Here is a 19399-nt window from a genome sequence, read left to right on the forward strand (position 1 = left end):
TGGCAAGGCTTCAATGTGTCACCCACTTCCACTATCAGAGAACCGCCAACCAGGTGCTGGCTCCTGAATCTTCTGGCTGGAGTCACTTGTGTCAGTTCTGTTCACATTTCACTGGGCAAGGCAAGTCACATGGCCAGATCTGCTGCCAGTGGGTGGGGAGACAGACCCCTCCCCCAGGCAGGCCAGGCCAGGCCAAAGGTGGTGCCAGCTAACTTAGGCTAAGGCAGTGTGGGGGCCGGAGAAGTGAGGGTAAAGGGACAGTGGATGGAGGTACATTTCACTGGCAGGCGATCAGGGGTGGGAGAATAGTCATGCACCTGGATTTGGACACAGGTAGCAGGACATGCGGAGTTGGCTGCTGGGGCTCGGAGGAGCACCCCGGGCTGGAGACAATGCATGGGGTGCATCAGTGGTAACAGAGCCCTGGGCACAGGAAGTCTGCTGGGGTGTGGGAGTGGGGAGGGATATGACCTGGGGCCCACCTGGAGGGATCCACATTTAACAGAGTATTTGCACAGCTGGGCCATGTGACCTCCTGCCTGAGGCCGCCTGCTCCCACAGGCATGGTGGCCTTGCTCTATCACATGCCCAGTGTCCAGGCCAGTGTGTGCTGTGCCACCTTAACCAGACCACACCTGCCAGAGACCAAGGACAGGACCTCCCTGGAGAGCTCTGAGACTTGGCCAAACCAGCATGAGCCAAACCCCCTCGAGTGCCTGCAGAGCTCTGCTCCCCAGCACAGCCCCCCCACCAGGGTCTCCTCAGAGCGGGAGTCGGGTGGCCCTCCTGCCCAGGAATGGCAGGGCCTGCAGGCTCATCCCTGGCCCTGTCCTCATCCTGCCGTGTCATGGCTAACTTCATTCATTCATTCAGCCAGTAGTTAGTCCATGTCTCTTGTATGTTTGGCACCTACTAGGTGCCCCCTGAGCTGACCAACAGTGGAAGAGAGAGACTGCACCCAGGGCTCTGTGAGAGGGCATCCGCACAGGACCTGGCTAGGGTGGGGCTTCCCTGAGGAGCTCAAGTTTCCAGACCTGCAGAGGGGTTGTCCAGGGAACCGGATGGGGCTTTGGCGTGGGCTCTGAGACGGAGTTGCTAACTGCCTTTGGAACCCCTCCTACTCCCTGCCCCTCCCCTGGGCACCTCCCAGCATCCTTACCCACCGTGAAGAGCAGGGGTGCAGGGAAGGCCTCTGGATGGTGACTCGCTTGTGGAAGCCCCCTCCCACCTGCATCAATGACCACCCCTCCCCATCACACACACACGCGCGCGCGCGCGCACGCGGAGACTGCGGACACACAAGGGCTCAGTGGAATGAGCTGGGACTCCATCTTCTTGTCCGGCTGTGATCTGCTGGAGGGCCAGGGGCCATCTGTCCCGCTAAAAGCCGCATCCCCGCTGCTCCCGGCACACAGACGTCGCTGTGACTAGATGAAAGGACAAACGAGGGACAGGCAGATTTCTGGCCGCCGCGTGGAGAACTTTGAGGAGGTGCTCAGGGCCAATGGCCGACTCTGCAGTGGCTCCGAGTTCCGCCGGGCGGGCTGGGCCTCCGCAGGCGGTGACGTCACCAGGCGCGAGCGCGCCGCGGCCTCGGGGGCGGGGCCTCCGCCGGCTGGGGCGTCACGGGAGGCTGGGCCGCAGCCGCACTGGGCGGGGCGCCGGGCGGCGGTCACGTAGCTCCGAGGTTTCCCGGCGGTGTTTGCGCGCGAGTCGGTTGGTTCCTGCATCCCCGTCTTCGCCGTCCCTCGCCATCATGCCGATGTTCCTGGTGAACACCAACGTGCCCCGCGCCTCTGTGCCGGACGGGCTCCTCTCCGAGCTCACCCAGCAGCTGGCGCAGGCCACTGGCAAGCCGGCGCAGGTCTGCGGGGAGGGCCTGGCCAAGCGGTCCCGGGCTGGGGCGGGAGGTGGCCCCGGGATGGGGCTTGGGCGGGGAAGGCGGCTCCGGGATGGGGCTCCGGGAGGGGAAGGGATGGGGGCGTCCGGGCCGGCGAGGCCAGGAGGCCCGCTGACCGCTGCCCCTCCCCCGCAGTACATCGCGGTGCACGTGGTGCCGGACCAACTCATGGCCTTCGGGGGCTCCAGCGAGCCGTGCGCACTCTGCAGCCTGCACAGCATCGGCAAGATCGGCGGCGCGCAGAACCGCTCCTACAGCAAGCTGCTGTGCGGCCTGCTGGCCGAACGCCTGCGCATCAGCCCGGACAGGTGTGTGGGCGTCGGGGGACAGGGGGCGCGCGGCCACGGCGGCCACCTCGCAGCCGGCTTAGACCCGCTTCCTCCCCCGCAGGATCTACATCAACTACTACGACATGAACGCGGCTAACGTGGGCTGGAACGGCTCCACCTTCGCCTGAGTGTCGCGCCCCGGGCTCCCCTGCCCGCGTCCCGCAACCTGCGCGCGGTTTTCTGCCCGCCCCGCCCCAGCGACCCCACCTACCGGGACGGAGAAATAAACGGTGTGGAGACTGGGGCTGCCTCGGGCTTCCTTGCCTTGCGGAGGAATCGGTGCAGGGCTGGGTCAGTGACTGGGGAACCGAGGTCGGGAGGGGTGCCCCCAGAATCTGCAGCCTAGCCTCTCCACGCCCCCAGCCCCCAGCAGAGGGCCCAGCTGTGGTTAGCATCCTGCCCAAGGCCGCAGACCCCGGAATCCTACGGGAATTCGTCGTCGATAGTCCCCCACCCCCCACCTCCCGCAGAGGCCGGACTATCTTTTGGGCTAGGGCTGGGGGGGAAGGGGGAGGGGTCAGAATCTGAGTGGGGGCGGGAGGGGGAAGAAGGCCTTCCCCACTCCATCCAGGGTCACTTTTCGATAGGCTGCTGCCTCAGTGTCTTGAGTTGGGAAATCCCGTTGTTCTGGAACTTTGCAACAGCTTTTGGGTCTGGTAGGAGGGAAGGTGCCCAGGAGGTGATTCCTGGTTATGTTGCCCTGTTCACCCCAGTTCTGGGCCTGGGCTCTGCTCCCCTCAGGCACAGCAGTTCCCTGAGATAACACCCCCTGTAATTTGGGTACCATTCAGGTCTTATGGTGCAGCAGCTCTGAAAGCCTCCAGGTGGCTAGTTAACCCCACTAGGACTCCGGAGGTCCTGGCGCTGAGGGTACCCTGTGAAAACAAAGTCAGTGTCAAGGTCCAGTGTAACTGGGGTCTCCTGGCCTAGGATCCCTTCTCCAAGTGCAGGGGCTCACTCCCTCGTGGGGGCAGCGATAGGGCAGCAGGCAGTCCTGGTGCTGCCACGAGGTGCTGCTTGCTCAGGTCCAGTCGCCTTTGGGCTGAACACTTTACTGCCCTGCAGCGTGAGCACCTCCATGGGCCCTGGCAGCGACTCCTTCCAAATGAGCCCCAGCCATGAGCACTGGGAATTTGTGTGAAGGGCCAGCTCCACCCTTCCCGCACTGCCTGCCCTGGGGGAGAAGTCCAGTTCATTGCAGCTGCTGGCACAGAGAAGGGGCTCCTCTGGCCACATGAACCCCATTCCTGGGGGCCTCACCTCTGGATTCCTGCTGGCCCCGAGCCATTGAAACCCTTTGTTCTTTCTTAGCCCCTAAGATAGTCAGGAACATCCTAGATGGAGGTGATTTTTTTAAATTCCACAGAATTTAAGTGAATTTGTTTTTGGAAGCTGAGGGCTCTGGGGAAAAGGGTTATTACTACTTGGACCAAGCCTCTGGAGCTCTTCCCTTCTGATGCTGGGAGTGAGGATCAGGCCCACCTTTGAGTGATACACAGTGACAAGGGCCACCTTGTATGTGTGCTGGGGCCTGGGGTGGCCACGGGCTCCTTCCTTGGGACGGCTGCCAGTGGCCCAGCCCATGTGGCACCCACTGTGGCTTCAGTGTGAACTCCCAGCAGGCAGGGGCAGGAAGCTTTGGGTGCCCATCCTAGGCTTGTAGCAGGCCACACTTGCCCTCTGATTATGGCAACTTCAGAACAGCCCAGGCCCCGGGGCTGCCTAGCCCAGTCCCTTGGCACTTTCCACTTGGATCCACCCCCTACCCCACACCTCTGGGGCAGAGTGCCAGTGCCAGCTTGCGCATTCAGATGCCTGAGGGCTGCTCTCCTTCGGTCCAGGTCCAGGGGGCACTCTCCACCCTCAGCCCCCAGTCAGCTCCCTGGGTATTGAGGATTTACTTCCAGGACAGTGGGGACAGTCGTGACCTTTGAAAGGCGGAGAGTCGGTTCAAGGGAGTCTGGAGGGCGTAGCCCATCTTTCGGAGGGGATGCTCCTCTTCCACAGAGATCTTCCAGTTCACCTCAGTCTCGTTCTGTCCTCAGCGAGGGGACTGGAGTCAGTCTCCGTGCTGGGGGAGGGGGTGGGGGGGTGGCATGGCTCCAGCTGCAGCCAAACATCACTCAGCCTGGCTCGTGGCCTGGGGCCTCCCTCTTGGGTATGAGCACCTGCCCTGTGACAGGCTCCTGCCTCGGCCTGGCCTTTGTCACATCCCCTGAGCTCCCCAGCTCTGTGCCCCCCAACCCCCAAGTTCCCAGCACACAGCCTCTTCCCCCTGCTCTTGGCCTTCACCTTGATTCACCACACCACACGAGGTCGTGAGAGCAGGGGCCTAGGTGTCTGTGAGCATCTTATCCGACTCCATTTCACAGGTGAGGACACCATCCTGGTTCCTGGAGTGTGTCGACACCAGGCCACCACCTCCCAGCGTCAGACTTCACATTCCCTCCCATTGCCCCCAGCTAGGACTTTCACCTTGTGGCCTCACATGAGCCATGGGGGTCTCCCCAGCTGCAGGGGTCTCTGAGGGCCAAGGAGGCTGGGCACCTGCTGTGTTGGGGAGGATGGAGGGGCTCTGGAGGGCAGAGCATGGCACGCTGCCCCCATGAATCAGGGAGCGCCAGAGGCTCTGGTCAGCTGGGGTGTCGCACAGCAGTGGCTCCTTGGACGGGAAAAAGGGGGCAACTGTGGATCAGGGTCCCACATTCTTTTTTTTTTTTTTTTGGGTCCCACATTCTTAACCCTGCCCGCCATGCTCCCAAGCCCCTTGGAGCTAATAACCGTCCCTGCATGCCGAGGAGAGCAGCTGCTGCACCTCCCTCTCAAGACATCTGTCCCCAGTCCCAGTCCTCCCCCACGCCCCGCCCCACACCCGGCCAGCTCCATTTCTTCCGAAGCATGGGCTCTGCTGCCCACCAAGCATCCATCCCTTCCCCTGATGCCACCAGCTGCCCCAAGGCCCACAGGGGTGCCGTCAACCTTCAAAACAGCAGCAAAAACTCATTTCCAAATAACAGCTCGAACTGAGATGTGGGACAGATGGGGGTGGAGGCACAGACTGCCACCCGCTCTCCACCATTGCCCCAGTGGTACCGCATCACCTGCCAGCAAAGACCCCTGGCCTCTGGGGCAACCAGCACCTTCAGCCCCGGTTTGCAGCCTGGCACCTCCCTTGCCGGTGCTGTTCCTTCTGCATCGAATGCCTTTCCCCCACCTGCTCACTGGGAGCCCCACACTGCACCCTTCTAGGATGCCTTCCCTGAGGCCACCCAGTGCTGCACGATGCCAAGTACCCTGTGCTTCGGCCCAGGCCCTGTGAGCTGCTTCTGGGTCCTGTGTCCCCCAGCACTCTCTGGGTGGCTGCATCTGGCTCTGTGATCTTTGCGCCGGTGGCCCGGAGGCCACTCGGGGCTTGTCCATTCTGAAGAGCTGGGCAGCGTAGGCTCCCCCTCAGGCCTCCCACCTTGTCCTCTGCAGGCTTGCCCCACTGCCCTGTCCCCTGGTCTGAGACGCCTGCCTCAGGGCTTGCTTCCCCTGGGAGCCTGATCCGAGGGACCCTGGGGTCAAGAGACTGCTTGGCTCCCCTCTGGGCATCAGTTTTCCCCATCTGTGAAATGAAGAGATTCACCACATGTCTTTCCTACATATTCCTTAAACCTCAGAGCTGACGGGACAGCTCAGCCTCTGATACGAGTAATGTGGATCACCAGGGGAGCTGAAGCAGGGAGCAGCGGGCCGTGACTGCACACAGGTCTTGGTATTATCTGGGGAGGTCAGCCAGTCCCAGAGCTTAGGAAGTTTCCAGTGTTTCTGGCCCACTGATGTCCTCCTTGACTCTTTGCCCCCCTTTGCACTAAGTGCTGGCCCCCAAAACTGTGTTTTTGTAAAGCTCTCTCCTGCCACCCAGCCCTTCTTCCCAGCCGTGCAAAGCCAGGTTCCAGCCCCCCAGGCCTCCCAGGGAGAACCAGAATGGGCTTGGAAGATGGGGGCCGGGGGGGGGCAGCCATACTGCAAACCCACCAGCCATTTGCCCAGATTTCCCCTCCTAGTGAAGTGAGCACACCTCACTTCTGTGTTTGAAGCTGACCTAAAAGAGACAAAAATGGTCAGCTTTCAGAAATTGACTCTGTGCCCTCACTACTGGAGCCTCAGCCCCCATCTGGGGACAGTGGGGTCTGGACTCGATATTCTCATAGGTCTACGCCCCAAACATCCAGACAGGGCTCCAAATCCCAAAGCTACAAATGGGAAGTCTCTGCCACCATGCCCCCTGCCACCTGGTTTCTTTTCCTAATTCTGCTCTCATTTTAATAGGTAATATATTTACCTGGCTCAAATTCAAAGCATTCCAAGGATCCCCAAAGAGAAAGCTCCCTCCTGCCTCCTCCCTCCACCGGGCAGCCCTCTCTCAAATCCCTCTAGAGCTATTTTATGCACATATAACACCCCCTCCCCTCCCCCCAACTTTTTTTTTTCCCCCACAAATGGTAGCATATTCTACACTAGGTTGTACTTTTTTTTTTTTTTTACTTAAAAGTCTATCTCAGTACCTGAAGAGTCTCCAGTATTCCCTTGTTGGGACCGGCCATGGTTATTCAGCCAGCCCCTATTGAGAGCATTCGAGCCCTTTCCATCCCTCCACTCTTAGCTCTGCGCTGTTGGCGTCCACGCGTGTGTAGGTATATTTGGAGGATAGGTTCCTAGAAGTAGGATTAGTCAGTCAAAATCGTTGCTGTTTTAATATGGCCAGATGTCCCTCCTAGAAGGGGGTGTAGGGCACCAACCCACTGGGCACAGGGGCATTGCCACCTGTTTTGACTTTGGGCTTCCTGGTGGGGAAAGGCTTTTCACCAGAAGGTGTTAATTTGCATTTTTCTTCTCCCAAGATGGAGTGTCTTTTCCTCTAGTGAATAGCCATTACCTTTTCCTTTTCTGGAAACTAAGTCAAATCCTCAAGTCCATTTTTCCCACTGGGTTGTTTTTTGTTTTAGAGCTTTTTATATATCAGAGAATTTAACCCTTTGCCATGAGTTGCAAATGTTTTCCCAGTTTGGGCCCCAGGGCCTCAGATGTCCCGAGTACTGCTTGGATGAAGCGCTCACGGGCCACATCGATGATGCTAGCAGTAAAAAGGAGCTGCCCCAAATTCCAAAACTGTCAACTTAGCTTATGAATTAGGACCTCTTGTAGGTGCCAGTGCCCTGCTCCCTAAGGAGCTTCTTCCCTCCCACCACTAGCTCTGCAGGGGATGGGGGGCGATGCCCATCTGAACTGTTAACTTTAACACATAAGCCTAGACCTTCCTGAGGATAAAACTGGCCAGTCAAAAAAGCAATGTGGTGACTTCCTTGGTGGTCCAGTGGTTAAGACTCCGCACTCCCACTGCAGGGGGCATGGGTTCGATCCCTGGTCGGGGAACTAAGATCCCACATGCCGCACAGTGCAGCCAAAAAAAAAATAAAGAAAGGCAACGTGGTGGGGAAATCAGGTGGACTCTGTCAGAACCTTCCAGTATTTCCCTAGGGAGAACCCAACTCTTCAGGGAGCAAGTCTCCTCTTTTGCGCTCTGATAATTCAGAGGATAATATTGATTCTAAAATAAGCCCATTTCCTTCTTGTTCAGAAAGAAGTGAAAAGGCCCTTTGGATTTCATGCCTTTCGACTATTCTTTAAATTCTGGTGAATGCCCAGACTCCCACTCCAGCACTGGGAGTGGCGGGGGCCGAACTAGGCCCCTTCCGGTGAGCTGAGTGCACGGCTTCAGAGAAGAAGGTGAGCGACCCTGCCCACCAGCACATGGGGCTGTGACGCCCAGGTGACACTGCCCCCAGGGAAGCAGCCAGGTAAGAGGTGGCAGAAGCCTCCCATCAGCTTGATCAGCTGTTCAGACTGAGTGACTGATATGATACCAGGGACACCTCACAGCAAAGAGCCCAGGGCCTCCACACCACCAACAGCAAAGCACGAGGAGAGCTGTGCTCTGAGAAGGGTTCAGGAAGGGAGCCCCATTTCCAGGAATGAATCCTTCGGTGAAGGGCTGATTCCTTGGTGAGTTGCCGCCAGTCAGAACAAAACACAGTGACAAAGCCGAGAAGCAAGTTCAGGCTTTTTAGCCCCCCTACCGGCATTTCAAGTGTAGACAAGGATAAGGACCCTGGTGATCATGGGCGGATAAAAAAGGCCAAAGAAAGACTCGAAGGGTGTAAATTCATACAAGTTTGACATTTAAATCCTCTGTTGAGTCACTTCAATACCATATTTACCAGACAAGCAAGACAAAGAATAGTTAGAATACAGTGAAGACTGGTGCAGAAACAGACATTTTCCAGAACAGAATATGACTTTACAGATACCATACAGAACATGACTTCATATGTGCGGAGAAGAGAAGCTGGCCGGGGAGTAAGGGAAATGAACAGTTCGAGAGTATATTGCTCTGTATCAGGGAATGAAGCCAAGAGGTGCCAATCTCTACAGAGCAAACTAACACCCGGGGGCGGGGTGGTCAATGAAGGACCACATAAGTGGGGAGACCACACACGTCCATGATTGGAGGCAGTGTGGTCTTCCCTTCTCTCCATTCTGCCCTCTGATACAACACTGTCCTGTCCCAATAGAAATTCCAACAGATTTTGGGTGGAATTTGACAACCAAATTCTAACATTTATTAGACTCCAAAGAGCCAAGAGGAGCCAAAACATTTTCAAGGTGGGAGGACTTCCTTGCCAATGTCAAGATTTCTTAGCAAGCTGCATAAATAAGGTGAAGTGAAATCAGCATGGGGCAGACATCTACACACACATATGGACCCGATATAGGATCAGGGCAGCTTGGAAATCTGTGTGACAGGAAGCACAATTCAATTAGCTGTGCAGGGCCACTGGCCACCACGTGGGGAGAAAGTGCAAACTGGACTTATATTTCATACCCACACAAAAATCAGTTCTCTGTGAATTAAAGACATAAAGATCATAGAAGAGAATATCATCTTAATGACTTCTTAAATGAGGTACGCAAAGCACAAATGACTAAGGAAAAGATGGACACATTTGACCTTATATTAGTAAGACACCGTGAAGAGTCAAAAGACATGCTACACCTAAAGGGTTCATATCCAGATCGTATTAAAAACTGCTACAAATTGGTAATAGACAACCCAATAAAAATTAGCAAAGGATTTTATAAGCCTCTTCACAGAACAGAATATCCAAATGGAAAAGGTGTTCAACCTCAGAAGAGATCAGGGAAATGCAATTAAAGGCCCCACAAGATGCTACTGCTACCCATCATGTTGGCTGTAATTAATCCGCCCACAATCCCACTTCCAGGTATAGACCCTGAAGAAACCTACATCTGGAAACAACCCAAATGTCCATCAAGAACAGAATGGATAAATAAATTGTGGCCTCTTCACGGCATGGAATACAACACAGCAGGGCCATGAACAAGCTACAGGGACACTTACCACTATGGATGAATCGATTTCATTTATTTACAGTTCAAAACCAGGGAGCCCCAAACCACAATGTTCAGAGGTCCAGGCCTAGGTGGTAAAACTGTGATGAAAGTCAGGCAACAATTCCCCTCCCATCAAGACAGTGGGCCGGCTGGCGGGGAGGGTGGGAGCTGACTGGGGCAGGGCACACAGGAGTGGATGGGGGCTGCAGTGATATTTTTCCCTCACTCTTCTTACAAGTGTCTGTATTATACTTGTTAAACTGTTATGCATTTTTCTGTGTGTATGTTATACTTCACGGTACGAGTGACCCCACACACACACACACAGACACACACAGACACACACATGAAAGGAAAGGGAAAGGAAGACCATCCCCACATACCATGCAGAGGTGTTACCCAGACTCCCACCCCTCTGAGACCTTGCCCGACTCTGGCCCCTGACAAGGGCCGCCCCACTGGCTGCCTGCTCTCCAGCCCACCCCCAGGCTCCCTGAGCCTCCAGCCACTGTGGGCCTGCTGAGGTGGGGGGCCCTTCCCCCTCATGGCCTCACATTTCCCTGTGAGGTGTTTCCATCCCTAAAGAAGCCCTCCCACCCCCGCCCCCCATGCCCTGCTGGCTAGGCCCTCCTGGGCTCTGCCGTGTGCTGCTTGCCTTCTGGCACACGCTGTGACTCCCACGCTATGGCCGAGGCCCCGAAATCGGAATTGGAAGAAAGCAGTGGTATACGCAGGCCCCGCAAACCCACCATGTTGCACACTGGCGTCGAGCTTTGAGTCCACACCAGTGACCCCACACAGTAGCCCACGTGAAGTCTGAGGTTGCCTGGGGGCCTTGGCAGTGCCCCACGGGGTTTTGGTGCTGTGAGCTGATGCCTAGGCTGTGTGGTCCTGATGAGAATCTCCACCTGCTATGTAAGCAGGGTCCTTGTGGGCAGGTTTGTGAGCCGCAGGAGGTCTCGCCTGGGCTCCAGAGAGCTTCCACCTTCTGGGCGGTGGTGGGGGTGGGTGTTCTCCTGGGTCAGTCACAGGGAGGTGGTGGCCCATGAGTTGCTGCCAGAACTGGGGCTGTGCAAAGTCCTCCTGCACCTCCAAGTACATCCAAGGTTCATCCCTGGAGCTGGGAGACAGAGCCTGCCTGGCCTGCAGGAGGTGCAGGGCTGTTAACTGACACAGCATCCCCAGCAGTTGGGGCCCTTCAGAGAAGAGGGGTTGAGATAGAAAAACAACTCAAGGAGATCACTGCATACCCCAAAGCTAGCAAGGCAGAGCAAAAGGCGTGAGTGGGAGCCGTCTGCCCAGGCCTCAGGTTCACTGAGGAGAGCCAGAAGGGCCTGGAGTGGTTTGAAAAACACACCCTAGTCTGACTCCCAGAACAGGAGCAGCGGAAATAAGAGGAATGCCCTCAAAAGAACATGGGGTGTCAGGGGACAGCCTGGACAGACATGAAGGGGCTGATGGGACCCTGGAGTGGCCAGGCCAACAGAGCAACTCAGGCAGGGGCCAGCAACTCTCCCTGGGGGGCGGGGGGGGCAAGGCTGGGGACAAGGCAAGGCCACCCAGGGAGCCAGGTGACTCAGAACACTCCTGAGGGGCTGCTGCTCCACACAGAGTTGGGAGAACTCTGCTCAGGGCCAAGATGGCTTCTGTGAGACCCAGAAGCCATCCACGAGCCAGCAGTTCTCAGAGGCTGTGGAGGATCCGGGCAAATGCAAGGATGGAACATCAGCACCAAACACTGAGAAGATCTGGGGACGCCTTTTGGGACGGGAAGACTGGGGGGTAGGGTCCGGGATCACACGGCCCTAAGGGAACATGTTTTTAAATGTAGGGATTTGGTCTCAGGAAGGCTCAGCTGAGCCCCACCAGAGGCGAGCAGAGCCAGGCACAAGAGGGGCCAGCAGCGGGGAGAGTGGCCGATGGATCGTCACTCTTGGGTCTCTGGGGTGGAGCCCTGGGGCTATTTCAACAGTGGATGCTGTGACCAAGCCGGAGTTGACTGGTTTTTCTTTCTCTTGCCCTGGGAGACCCCAAGAGACAAAATCTAGAGGAATATGTCAGAAAAAGTAAAATGTGTGGGCGAGAAAGTATTAAAAGGAGGGAAGGCACTGGAATCCAACAAAAACGGCCAGCCCTCTGTGTGGTCAGGAAAAGGGATGAAACCACCACCAGGAGCCGACACAGCACAAGTGCACGGGCTCAGCCTGGAGCCGCAGGCAGCAGCACAGCCAGGATGCTCCCAGGGCACAGAGCCTCGCACCGGAAATGAGGTCGCAGAAACAGCTGCCACGTCAGGCCGGAGTACCCCAGATGGAGGACACACAGTGTCCTGAGAATCAACCGGGCAGAGCGGCTGCTCCCTGGCCCTTGGTTCAGGAACCTGCTCCAGGCAGGACACACGGACACTGGGCAGAGCTCAGCCCTGGGTGCCCAGAGGGAAACCGAAAATTACGAGGTTTTGAACATTCTGGAAGAAAGAAGGTATCGTAAATGAGACCCTACAGCTGGGCTGTCCACAGCCATTTGTGAGAAGGCAGGAGTGGCACAGATGCGCTCAGAGAGGAGAAGGAACGCAAAGTTGCTCCCTGCCCTGCCCAAAGCATCCACTGGGCTAAGCTAACCCTCCACCAGGTCCAACCCTCAGGGGGTGGGGTCGGGGGCTGACATCCTCTTTCCTGTCCACTCTCCTTCCATTCCTGCCTGGGTCTTGAGCCAGCAGAAAGAGGGCTCCACATGGGGCTGAGTACTGCCTGGATTCTGAGGACACCCAGCAGCCTGCAGGCTGCCCTAGGGGTCGATTTCCCTGTGGCGGGCAGGGCCTAGTAACTCTGAATCCTTTAAAAGTGGGGCACATTACAGGCTAGCGGAAATCCTGAGGTGTGGAGAAGGACCCCATTCCAGGAGCCATGTGGGTGGCTGGGCTGGCACAGATGCTTGGAGAGGGAGTTAACGGCTGGGCTCTCAGGGAAGGCTTTGGGCTTCAGTCCTCGGACCTTAAGACTTTTAGTTTTTATTTCCTTCAACTTTAACCTAAAAGGGCAAAGGGATTTAATTTTTTGATTTGAATTTCACCCTAGGAAATTCACAAGAGAGGGCATTTCTGTGTTGACTTGGAGTATCTTTGTCATTTTATCTCTTTGCAGAACGTCTGAGCCAAATTTGGACTTTGAGACTGGCCCTGATTTAGGATGGAAAGGTTAGGGAGAGAATTCTTGGTTTGGGATCTAGTGTGCCCGTGGAGTTCAATGACGCCTGGTTCTGGCCCATCCCGAGGTGGCTGAGGTGGGAGAATCTTTTTTTTTTTATAAATTTATTTATTTATTTATTTTTGGCTGCATTGGGTCTTCATTGCTGTGCACAGGCTTTCTCTAGTTGCGGCGAGCGGGGGCCACTCTTCTGTGGTGCGCAGGCTTCTCATTGCCGTGGCTTCTCCCGTTGCAGAGCACGGGCTCTAGGGCACTTCGGCTTCAGTCGCTGTGGCTCGCAGGCTCCAGAGCGCAGGCTCAGTAGTTGTGGCTCACGGGCCCAGTTGCTCTGCGGCACGTGGAATCCTCCCGGACCAGGGCCCGAACCCGTGTACCCTGCATTGGCAGGCGGACTCTCAACCACTGCAGAGGTGGGGGAATCTTAACTGCCCACAGGCCCCAAAGGGGAATGGATGGAATGGGGCCTGCACCTCTCCCCCTGGGAAACGGTTGAGGCGGCCTTGAGGGCCCTTTCCCTCCCACCCCTTCCCACCCACCACTCCGCTCTGCAAGCAGCAGCAATATCGCTGACCCATGAATTTGGGAAAAGAAAGTGGGCAGGTTTGATTCGGGTCCTTTGGGGCCTCTCTCGGGATCTGGCCCAGCCTGCCCTGTGTGTGCCCAGCGGCGCCCTCGCTCTCTTTGGGGGTGAAGGGGAGCAAGCTGCCCAGCGTGGGACAGTCTCTCTCCATCGCCTCAGGCCCCCAGCAGGCTGCTGACCTATCCTCCCAGCCCCACGCCCCGTCCCCACCTCCTCCCTGGCCTCCTCCTCCTCCTCCTCGTCCATGTGGCCTCGTTGCCCTGACCGCTGCCAGCCCGTCCCCAGAACCCAACACCCATGTTCTTGGATGGAAATGAACTCCAAACTATCACTTCAGGTCAGCTTCTTTTGTTTCTTAAAGGGCTCACTCTGTACACATTGGCAGAGGCAGACTGTGTTCAGATCATGGAGGCACCAGGTACCAGGTGGAGGAAACAACCAGGGGGCAAGCGATCAGGCCCCTGTACCCCATTCCCGCCAGTGCCTGCCAGCGCCGAGCTGCAGCCCCCTGCTGAGTTGGACCCCTTGCTCCTCACTGCCTGGCCCGGGCCCCACGGCTGCCCTATCACTGCCTGTGATGGCTGTCCTCCCCAGTCCCTGGCCTCTGCTGCTCGTCTTCCCTGCAGTCCCTGGAGAGGCAGCTGGGGCTGCACCAGAACAGCACCCCCTCAGTTTTCCAGGCTTTTCCAGCGGCCTGGGGCACTCACTTACTGAGCTTGGAGTTTCTGACCTCAGGCCAGTGCTCTCAGGGGCACCGCCTGCTGCTCAGCCTAAGGCAGGGTCGGCTTTGAGTAAAGGCCAGGGCGGCTTCCCCTAACAGTCAAGGCCCAGGCCTGTGTTCAGGGCCTCCAGGTCTCCTGTCCCCCTTCAGCCAAAAGGATAATAAGGGGCTCCCATGTGAGTGGCCTTTCCCAATTTCCCAAGCAATTTCCCCAGACATTACCTCGTGGTATCCTAACAACACTGTGAGGTAGGTGTTAGTGGCCTTACTTTAAAGGGGAAACTGAGGCCCAGAGAGGTAAAGTAGGAGATTTCCCCCATGGTCACACAGCAAGTTAGCCGCAGGACCGGTGCCCGTCCTCACCCCACTGCCCTCGCTCCCAAGCCGAGGGCTTCTCGCTTTTCTTCCAATTCTTCTTCTTCTACACTTTTCCTCTCCCGTCTCCCCTCCCCTGTCCTATCAGAGAACAGGCAGGTTAAGAGGAGCTGGCCTGGGGCTCTGCCAGACCTGTCTGGGACCTGAACGGGAATCAGCTTTGCCAGCTCCCACCACCCCTCGGCCGCTCAGGAAGTGGCCTGTGGCTCAAGGATCAGCTTGACCAGCTGTGTGTGTGCGGGAGAGGGCGGGGTGGGCCCAGCAGGGAGAACTCTGCTCAGGGCCAAGGACCCTCTTCCATCCAGAGGAGGGCTTTGGCGGGGGTTGGTGGGGGCACAAATGCCGGGAACCTCCCTGCTGTGTGCACTGTAGGAGGAGAGCAGGGTGGGTAGGTGTGGGAGCCTGTGTGTCAACACAAAATGAGGCAAAATTAGAGTGAACCAGTGCCTGGCAACGTCAAAGGTGTACACTATCTTCCCTTAAACTCTCCGGTGGCACTAAACTTGAGCCTGGCACAGCTGTGATTACTCAGAGCAGAGGGGGATTTACAGCCAAAGTAAACAGAGCTGAAGCTTCAGGGCATGTGCTTATCCCTTCAGGGGCCCTAGCCATGCTTTCAGTTGTCAGGTGCTTTTGGAAAATTTGCAGAAAATACTTTTACAAGTTGGTTGAGGCCCATTGTGTTTTTCCACTGCAAATTTCCTCTGTCACACCTCTCCTGTGAGCATTTGGGATGTGGCTAAGGGGAAGGTAAAATTGGGGGATCACTAATGTGTGGGTTGAGTGGGATATGCCCACGGGCTTTGAAGTCACTCCTGTGTCTGCTATCTTGGTGCATAAACGGCTTCCTGGGACACACTTACTGCTAAAGGAGAGGTGGGGGAATCACCTCTTCTGTGTAGGAAACATAAAATAATTTTCACAATGAAAGGTAATCAAAGAGTGTGCAGTCCAAAAATACAGGGGCGGGGTTGGGGGAGGGAGTATTTGAAAGGTGAAGGTGTGTCCAGCAGTTAAGAAGAATGTCAGGATATTCTTGAGCTTGTGGTACTTTTTTTATTTTTTATTTATTTATTTTTTGCGGTACGCGAGCCTCTCACCATTGTGGCCTCTCCCGTTGCAGAGCACAGGCTCCGGACGCACAGGCTCAGCGGCCATGGCTCACGGGCCCAGCCGCTCCGCGGCATGTGGGATCTTCCTGGACCGGGGCACGAACCCGTGTCCCCTGAATCGGCAGGCGGACTCTCAACCACTGCATCACCAGGGAAGCCCGGTCCTTGTTTTTAAAATTCATAATTTCTCAATCTAATTAATCGCTTTATATATAAAAAAAGGTTGCTTATCATCTTGAGTGTGTTGACAATGACCCGGTTTTTCTGTTCAGCCTGCTTTTCCAACAGACTCTTTAGTCAAGACTCAATGCCCACCCCCCCAACCCCGCCCTGGTGCTTATGAGTCAGACTCTTATTGGCTGTTAACAGGGCCCCTGATGTTCTCCACAGCTCTGTTCTTACACCAGGCCATCCCTTTTGCTGCTCTTCAGGACTGAATACCCCACCTAATGCATGTGAACTGTAATGTGACCTGAGAGCTTCCTTATTCCAAGCTGATTCCTGCAGGAATCATCACCCCCAAGTCACACAGGAGGAAACTAAGGCCAAGGCCAATGCTAAGGCTGAAGGAGGTGACAGTGTTGAAAATGACAGGATAACATGAGGGATGAGGCCAACTCAATTGGTGAGGACGAGACAGCTGCAGTGCTTTGTCCCATGCCATTCCACCTGGTGACAAAATAACTGTCTCTAACAGATTCCTGGCAAGGGCTCCTCCCAGACAGCAGCGGCCTTCCTCTGGAGCCAGAAATGCCTCCGTTTATATGGTTTCATTCACAGGCCACCTTAGCTCTACTTAAGCAGGAAAGCTGAAATGACTTGCCCAAGATCACTCAGCTAGTAAGTGACAAATCCAGGATTCAAATCCAGGTCTCTGGACCCAGAGCGCGGACAGGGAGAACGAGGGCAAACAGACTGGCAGCCCATCAAGCCAACCTGGCCCTGCTGGCAAGTGGTGGCAGCAGGCCCTGGTTGGGTAAGGTTGGCTCCAGTCCCTTCCTTCCCCAGTGGCTCCCCAAGCCACGTGGACTGGGCTTTCTGGTAACACATCCTTGCATTACAGGGCCCCACACCCTTTAAAAGCACTTTCAGCATCTCACTAGGTCTCTGTAACCACCTCCGGAGAGGGTAGAGCTGCAATTACTTTACAGATGACAAGGCAGCCTCAGAAAACTTTGGGGAGCTCAATAACCTCCCAACTGTGATGTTCCCTGGCGTTATCAGCAGTAACTTGTCCTACGGTGCAGGGGCCATTCACCTACGGCCATAGCAGTTTCTATCGGAGTAAGACCACCAAGGTCCTCACCTGGGACCCCAAGGTGCCCTGGCAAAGGATGAACAAAGCATGAACAATATGGGGGGAGGTCCCGTGTGAAGTCTCCTATTGACAAGGGTTACTGTGAGGCTTCTTGCCCTGACCCCCTAGTCTTAGACTTGGTCCACCTCACCCAGAAGCCCTGAAATGGGTGGCACTGGGGTGTCATGACAGGGACTTCTCTTAAAACCAGTCTCTAGTTCTCACCAGGGTGGCCTCCATGGTGCTCTCTCCTCCTCCCATTGGCATCCCTTCCTTGCGCTGCTACTGTCCATCTGTTCCTTCCTCTTTCCCCTCCTTAACCCAAAGGTAAGTCTCCCACAGGTAGAGGGAAGACTCAGAGTGGTTGAGAGCTCTAAGCGCCAGAAAGAGCTGTGGTCAGACTTCCACCTACACGTGAAAGCAACCTCTGAGGACCCTTCCTGCTTCAGAACTGGGCTCTTGACTCAGGTCTCCTCCCTGCCTGCTCCCCTTTCCCTGACCGTTCTTCCCCTCCCCTATCCTGTTCGTAAAAAATATTGACCTTCCAAAAATGAGTAGGGGTAGGGGTCTATTATGCTTTGCTCAGCGATGGTGCGTCTAGTGCTAGGGAATGACGCCATGGACTCAGCTTCGCTGGGAGGTCTGCCCAGCTCTGTTTCTTCCACCTCCCCTTTTCCCTCCACTTTTTGAGTCCACCCTCTTCTATTCGCATCTTCCTGTCTCCCCTTCTGGGACCCGGCATAGTTCCTTCCACTCGACATGGCCGGAGACTGCACTCTCTCCCCTCGCCCGGTGGGGGGGTCTCAGCTCCGAGGCCCCAAACCCTTCCCTTCCGCTCCACAGGCCCCGGCGCTTTCTAGGCCCCCCTCCCGGGTGGTTTTCCCGCCCCTTCCCTTCAGCCTAGGCCGCCGCCCGGCAATAACTCAACCACCCACCGCTCTCAGGGGCCCTGGGCAAGACGGGCGCGCGCGTCACCAGACCGTAACGGTCCAGCACGCTCCAACCGTTGCCATGGCAACGACCCCCTCCCGGCAAGCTCCGCGCGCGGGGCCTGGCAGGGCAGGGGCGAGGGCGGCGAGGTGGTGGGTCCGCCCACAGTACGCTCCGCGCTCCGGGCGGTGCTCTGAGAGACTGTGCTCTGAGGGGCGGGGCGGGGCTGGCAGCTCCCAGCGTGCTCCGCGCGGCGGGGCGGGGCCTAGAGGGGGTGGCCTGGAGCCGGGCGGCTCGAAAGTCTGTGTGCTGGTGGTGTCTGCCGGAGGGGCAAAGTGAGGGCTGATAAAATGCTGTGCCAAGGGCCGGCATGAGGCACGCGTCCAAGAGAAGGGCCGTCTGGCGTAATTTTTGTTTTTGTAATGACCTTTTTATTAGTATGGAGGTTTTAATTTATTATTATAGAGAATAATATACAAGTACTCGTGTATCCCCCACGTGGGTCGGGCTTAAGTGAAGCCCTCGGGTGCTTCCACCTCAACCTCCACGCTTGGGAATTTGGTGTTTGCCGTTAGGTATGTGTTTATAATTGAAGGAAGTCAGAACAGTCACCCCCAAATATGCTACTCTGGCATATTGACTATTTTGAGTCAGACGCTGGAAAAACAGCAAATGCAAGAAAAACACTGATTTTCTTTCTTTTTTTTAAAGAAAAAAAGCTCTTATCTTTTGCCCAGTTTTCTACTGCGTTGCGCTTTTTTCCTTACCGATAGATTCTCAGACTAGTTTCACTGGGGATTTACATTTTTAGGCGTAAACCTGGGGAATTTTCTTGCATTTCCTCTCCGGTGGCCTTTTCTTGTCATTTGTGAAGAACGCTTCTTATTCCGTGGCTGCATCCTAGCAGGGTCTCGAGAGGACGTGACGCATGGTCTTTAATCATCACAAAGCCTTCGCCCTGTGTTATAGTCAAGGGCTCTTTACAACCAACCGCGAGCCCAAACACAAACGTTTAGGGAATGGCCCATAAGCGTCCGATACAGCACAGATGAAAGCACACCATGCTTTCAAGTTTCTCGGGGTTCCCTCACCCACATTTCTACTTTCTTTTTTTTGGCTGCGCCCTGGGCATGCGAGATCTTAGTTTGAGGACCAGGGATCGAACGTGTGCCCCCTGCAGTGGAAGCGGGGAGTCTTAACCATTAACCGTTAGAGAAGTCCCCACGTTTCTATTTTCAACAGATTTATTTGCTTATAGGTGGGGTGGGACAGGGAAGGGAGGGCAGTCGCCCAGGGCTCCTTACATGAGAAAGAAGGAAAGAGTTGAAGGGAAGGAGGAGAGAAAGAGAAAAAAAGGAGGAAGGGAGGGAGGAAGGAAGGAAGGAAAAAGAGAGGAAATCAAGAAAGAAAGAAAGAAAGAGGAAATCCAGAAAGAAAGAAAGAGAAAGGAAGAGGGAGGAAGGAGAAACAGAAGGAAGGAAAGAAGAAAGA

The 19399-nt window shown here is 55.9% G+C and overlaps 1 protein-coding gene and 1 long non-coding RNA gene across 3 annotated transcripts; both read left to right on the forward strand.

Moving 5' to 3' along the window:
- Positions 1-1643: 1643 nt before the first annotated feature.
- On the forward strand, positions 1644-2471 carry MIF (macrophage migration inhibitory factor). Its single transcript, XM_067700059.1, has 3 exons — positions 1644-1864; positions 2036-2208; positions 2291-2471. Exons 1-3 carry the CDS (start codon positions 1757-1759, stop codon positions 2355-2357), a joined length of 348 nt encoding a protein of 115 aa, XP_067556160.1. The 5' UTR covers positions 1644-1756; the 3' UTR covers positions 2358-2471.
- A 9433-nt stretch (positions 2472-11904) lies between these two features.
- On the forward strand, positions 11905-15920 carry LOC137204152 (uncharacterized). Of its 2 annotated transcripts, none has more exons than XR_010933441.1 (3): positions 11905-12168; positions 12831-12969; positions 15693-15920. It is a non-coding gene; the product is annotated as an uncharacterized lncRNA (long non-coding RNA). The 2 variants fall into 2 exon arrangements; XR_010933442.1 differs by having other exon boundaries at positions 12831-12960.
- Positions 15921-19399: the final 3479 nt, after the last annotated feature.

This window comes from Pseudorca crassidens, chromosome 12 (assembly GCF_039906515.1).
Source record: "Pseudorca crassidens isolate mPseCra1 chromosome 12, mPseCra1.hap1, whole genome shotgun sequence".
Lineage (NCBI taxonomy): Eukaryota > Metazoa > Chordata > Mammalia > Artiodactyla > Delphinidae > Pseudorca > Pseudorca crassidens.